Source organism: Morone saxatilis, unplaced genomic scaffold, assembly GCF_004916995.1.
Source record: "Morone saxatilis isolate NCDOM2014 unplaced genomic scaffold, NCSU_SB_2.0 Contig8, whole genome shotgun sequence".
Classification (NCBI taxonomy): domain Eukaryota; kingdom Metazoa; phylum Chordata; class Actinopteri; family Moronidae; genus Morone; species Morone saxatilis.
The window spans coordinates 3361179-3367192 of record NW_023340257.1 but is presented as its reverse complement, the minus strand read 5'-3'; the positions used below and the strand labels follow the sequence as shown (position 1 = coordinate 3367192).

Here is a 6014-nt window from a genome sequence, read left to right as displayed (position 1 = left end):
AATGTGAGTTGACTGACTGAACTAAGAATATCAATTTCAATTTCAATTTCAATAAAAACATAAAGGTCAAAGACATGATATATACAGTTTCACTGTAAAACCAGATATGGTAATTTAACAAAAATCTAAATTGAGTTTGTGTCACTTAAATTTTTCTATGTAATTCGTTTCAACACTTTTTCGCATAACAGTGTTTTCATGGATTGGGCCTGACTTTTTGCAAAGTTACAGATTGATTTATTTGATATTTAATTTTTTTACCATTCTCTCTCAGGTTTAGTCACACACGAATCAGTTAAAAAAGATGATTTAGCACAAGACTGTTCAAGACCATACCTACATGTGAATACAACTCTTGTATCTCTAACACACACACACACACACACACAATTAATAATCATAATCTTGACTCAGCTGCTGCTTACACCTGGACTTGATCGGTACAAGTATAAATATGGCATATTTATACATCAACATTACAGTGTGACAGCAGCAACATGTGATGATGGTTCTACAGCAAATTATCGAGATGCTCAACTCACCATTTTAATCATTGTTACTGTTGTTGTCTGTTTCTTTTAGGATGTAGTTGCACACAACAACCAATCATTGTACACACAAGGTACGTGTTCATTCTTATCAGTGGCATCAGTTATCAGACACCAACCAACCAACTGATTACTGTAATTAAAGTATGTGTCTCTGCCTGTCTTGAAGCCTCACACTCAAACTTCTCTTGAAATTCAGGCATCTTTGGTTCTGATGTTTCTGGCGGCTCCCCAGCTGAGCTGTCGGCGGCAGTCAGTGATGGAGGGCTGCAGTGCACAGGATGGAAAGCTGCCCCTCCAGCCACCAGCACTGGCCTGCAGCCTGCCGTAACGCCTTGGTCTTCATCTGACTACAACCAGCAGGACCGTTCGGCTCAGACTCTGGCCTACTCAGCCACCCCCACCCTCACTGCTGATGTGTACATGCAGACTCTGTGTCCCAGCTACACCATGCTGACCTACACACATGCGCCACTCCTCACTAACTTTGGGGTGAGTAGGAGACAATTGGTGAACTGAAGCATTTTCAAAGTTTTACCAGGTCAGGCTTTGTTTAAATTTACATTGTATAGCCAAAGCTAGTTGTAGCTGCGAAATGTCTCATAAAAAAGTGTCAAGACAAAAAATAACTTTAGTTTATAGGTGATTTGAATTGAGCTTACTCTGATGCATTTACAGCTATGTGCATTGTTCCTAGTGCAAATGGCATGCAGGTGACGAGGAGTCTGTTGATGTTAATGCAGGTTGCACAAGCAAGAACTCGCAAGACACAGATATTAAACACTTTACAGCCACAGTCTAGCTAGATCTAAGGTAATCACAGAAACACTGGGTTACACTGTGGGTCACAGGTCAGCAGGCCACTTAGCAGAATTTTGCTCAGGGCCGTAGAGAGGGCAGAACCTGCTCTGGCCACAGGGACAGGAGTTGGTTAACTCAATGGGAGGTTGTGGCATGCAACCTGTCCCCTGGAGCTCTTCATCGCACTTCCATCCTCCTCCCTCCACTTCCATTTCTCCCTGCAACATTTCAAACCGATCTACTGTCATAAAATGCTGTTTTGTACACAGTTTTTGAACAATAGTGGTCAATGCTAATCTCCCTGACAAACACATTGAATTTCTTTCATAATAAAAGTCAACTTGTGTTTGCCAGGTCATCAAATTCCGACATTAAGGTCTGGTGCCACCAACCCAGTGTGTATTTGGTGACCTTGCAATGAGACTCAACAATCAACTATCTTATCGACTTGTGATTGGCCTCTCCAATTATGAGATAGATTTTCTAACGTCTGGAAACAGGGTTATTATGGTTATTACTAGGGGTGCGCATCTCACTTCTAAGACAATCCAAATCGTATCTAGATACATGGGCTACGATACAATTCAGGGAAGATGCATTTGAATATGAAACAATTCAGTGCAATGCGATATGATATGATGCAGTCTGATACAGTTCTTATATTTGTAGACATTTAATTTCCATTATAATTTAAAATATTTAAAATAATTGTTTCGGCGTTGTCAGACATGTTTGTTTTTGTACCGACCATGCTGCACTAATGTTACTCTTGTTGTGAGACGCTCACATTTTCGGACTCGGTAAATCTTTACACTCCTAGTTATTATGGAATGTTTGTCTAAAGACACCAAAAAGAAACTGTCTATAAACCACAGCCACGGTTGTAGTTTCAAGCATGTGTTTGAGTCTTTGCTACTTTTAGTTCCTTCCTGATCAATGTAACATTTCTGTGATATTTGTTGTTGTTTCAGACCATACCTATGGCCTCAGCACCAGGCTCCCTCCCTCAGATGGAGCTCCCAGACTCAGGGTTGACATACCTCCCCTGGGCCCAGCCCATCACCACCATATCTACCATGCCCAACCCTGGGGTCCAGTTTGCCCCCGGCTCCGCAGCCCTGCCCGGGCCACCTCTGGTCCACATGCCCTTGTCCATGTCTTTGACCACCATGATGCCTCAGCTAGAGGCTCAGGGCATAGATCCTCAGTCACAGATACTGGACCTCCCGCACAGTTCAGACCACCAGCTGGACCCTGAGCCCCAAGGTCAGTCTCTGGATGAAGATCCAGAGGTAGAGTCAGAATCACCAAGCCTCCTGGATAAACTTCTGGAGGATCAAAAGGATGATGGCGGTGAGCGGGACAAAGACTCGTACAGCAGCTCGCTCTTTATTCCAGATGTCTGAGAGTGTTCTTCCATTCTCTCTGTTTCTCAGGGGCCACCATTAAAGGATAATTTGGGTTTATCACAACTTGAGTCTTCATTTTAGCTGTTTACCTACTTTCTGTTCATTGTGATAGCGCTGTACTCTCCAGGATAAATGCTGAGGTTGATGCTGGATAAATAACAGTTGAGAACCGGTTCTCGATTCCCAAAACAATGATGTCAAACACACTGCTGCAACTGAGTCATGGTGGAGAGGAAGAAATGGTCCAAAACATGGCTTCCTCATCACAAAGACAAATGACAACAGTGCTAGTTGTAATTATCATTTCAAGTAAAGGTGGAACACCTTCTGAAAACCTGTGTAGGCCTACTTTTTTCACACATAAAACTGATCAGGAGAATTGGACCAATAAGCAGAATTGATAATGGCATTGGTATCAATAAAATCTTATAACTTCCATCCTTGGAGACGATTTTGTGGCAATTTTAACAATTACACCTTTGTATAGTAATATGCACCACGTAATTCTGAATCTTGAGACCTTGTCTTGTTTAGCGACCGTAAATAAATTTAGTAAACCTACTCAATCTCAATGATTATAACTTCTTCAGTGAAGACATATCTTATATTTTTACTAGAGAGAAGTACACCATTATCTGTATCTGTATTTTTTTAGTCGACTCGTAATTGTATATGTACTCGGAATGGGTGGGCCTTAAAACAGATGGGGATGGCTCTTCAACTGAAACTGGGTGGGACTAACTGAAAGTTGTTAATTTAAACTTGAAATTGAGATTAACACAACGTCCTCAGAATTGAGCATGAGAGCAATGTTCTTGATCACAGGAGTAAAAGAACTGTTTACAGAATAAGTTTATTTGAATAAAAGTTATATTTATTGGTACGTAATTAATTACCTACCTAAATTAGTACCTAATTATTACACCCTATATTATAATTTATTATCTTCACAGCAACCCCCACATATGGGCGCCCACCTAAGACCTAAGTTGTAATAAACCAGAATTAACTTTATTGTAATTAGTTATTCCTGTTACTTTTACACTTTTCCTTCCACAATTACAACCACAATACCTTTTACTGTCATAATTTTTTCTGTGCATTTAAGATCTAGCATTTGCAGAATGCAGTTAAGTATTATTTTATGCTGTTGTGACGTAATGTACACTTCTACTGCTCTAACTAATGGGACCTTTTTGGATGTTTTAAGTGTTTTAAATGAGTGTGTAAGATATTGATGCTTTGAATATAAACCTATATTTGATTGCAATTTGTGTTAGTAGCTGTTTCTTTCTTGCTGCAAAAATTTGACAAAACAGAACAAAGATGCTGCTGTTGTCTGTCAGAGGCACTGAGACACAGTTACCATGAAGTGCTGTGCGTCACCTGTCATACTCCTGAGACGTTTTCCTTAGCATTATAAAATCTGTCATACCGCCGCCACAAAATGTGTCACACTGCTAGTTTTCTTTTTTAAAAGTGGATGACCTGAAGAACAAAAGCTTAGTTGTAAGTTAGTCACTGACTGTCAGTATCTGTCTGCACCATCTGAAATAGTGTACACAAAAACAACATGAGTATTTAAATGGAAGAAGAAGGTTTAGCTGTCAAGCTGTCATAAAAAGAATGTAAAAGTGAAAATGGTATTCTGTAAGAAATATTAACAATTTGGAAAGTTCAGCATACAGGGTGTCAACCATAACCAATGAGAACATGCAGAAGTCTTTAAACTGCATTAGTAGAAATCACAGATGGGTTTCCAACAGAAACACTTCTCCCACTTTCGGTCAATAAGACTCCAACCAAAGCAAACTGAAACAAGAGGGCAATGCATCACATTTCCAAAAGAAGTATACTGTGCAGCACATGACACCTCTTCAGCTCTGCACCAACGTCCTCAGCTGACATAACTGTCTTTCAGAGGCTGTATCGAGTTTTAGAGTGAAGATACTGGCATCATATGATCATATGCCTTTAATCGATAGTGACAGTTGAAGAGTGACAGGAAACAGGGAGAGAGAGAGAGGGGATGACATGCAGCAAAGGACCACAGGTTGGATTCAAACCTTGGGCCGCTGCAGCAAGGACTCATGGGGTACATGGGGTAGGGTAGGGAGGGAGGAGGTTAATACAGAGATACAGCAGTACATAGTACCTGGAGGAGAGGGATAAAGAAGGAATGTTTAATGGAGAGGGAAGATAATATGGTAAATCAGTAGACATAAAGATAATTTACTCAAGACAAATAAATATGTAATGTTTTGCATTCAGCTGCAGTTATATCGTTCTGATATTTGGATATATATGCCAACATTCTCGGTGCAGCTCTAAACTTAATGAAATCTTTCTGAAAATTGGTAATGTTGGGGTTGTCATTCAAGCGGAAATATGCAAGGTAGTTTAATTTCTAATTTTCTATGTAACAACAGAGTGCACTGACCCGTCTTACACTATACTGTTGGGTGAGGACTTTGTCCCAGTGCTTGTGCTTGCTCTTGGTAAATGAAGGCCTCTAAGCTTCAGCGGTTTCCCCCCTGCGGGGAAACTGACAACGGACTGAGACTCATCTGTCAAAAATCCCACACCTGGAAACACCTGAGATCATATCACAGAGGAGAAAATGTGCCGGGCCAGCTCATGCAATGGGAACATGTGAAAAGATGTGGATTTTCCTCATGCAGAATTCAAAATTGTAAAACCAAACAAGTGCTGAGAGTATAGGTGACACTCCAATTGGAGTAGTACCTGTTGATGTAATACTCAGGGGCAAAAAATGAAAAAGAGGAAATGTTAATAGTGCAGATGAAACATGAGATATTGCATACTTCTGATGTATGAAAGAGTTTGTATGAATTCCAAGAGTGCAGGTTGCAGAGTTAATTATCTTAATATCAGCATGACTGTAACTGTAACACAGGATCCTCTGTTAAAATTAGGGTTTTGGCTGAAAAGATCATTTTAACGTTAATGTGTGCAGTATCTGTCGTCATCCATCTGCTCTCTTTGATTCTCGACAAATGACTTATGTGATGACTCATTCATGTATTGTTCTTACAGTGTTTTTGCCACTTTATCGCGTGATTTGAACCTCAACTCCCCTGTGGATCAAAGAAGGGGCAGTTGGTACTCTGCTGACACAACTAAAGTGTCTTGTAGACTCGCCACTGCCGACCTATGGCGCGACGTCACGGGAGCGCCGTAACTATTTATACTTGCGCTGGTGGTCGCGACACTAGTTGCAGTCTTCTCCTGAACA

At 40.6% G+C, this 6014-nt stretch overlaps 1 protein-coding gene across 1 annotated transcript in view; it reads left to right on the top strand.

The window, feature by feature from the left end:
* The window catches only part of LOC118341517 (POU domain class 2-associating factor 1), a 13351-nt gene extending 9329 nt beyond the window's left edge, over nt 1-4022 (top strand). The window contains exons 3-5 of the mRNA XM_035679784.1: nt 583-622; nt 748-1040; nt 2321-4022. Coding sequence (XP_035535677.1) covers nt 583-622; nt 748-1040; nt 2321-2755 — 768 coding nt within the window. The 3' untranslated portion in view covers nt 2756-4022. The remainder of the gene's footprint in view (nt 1-582; nt 623-747; nt 1041-2320) is intronic.
* The last annotated feature ends 1992 nt before the right edge of the window (nt 4023-6014 follow it).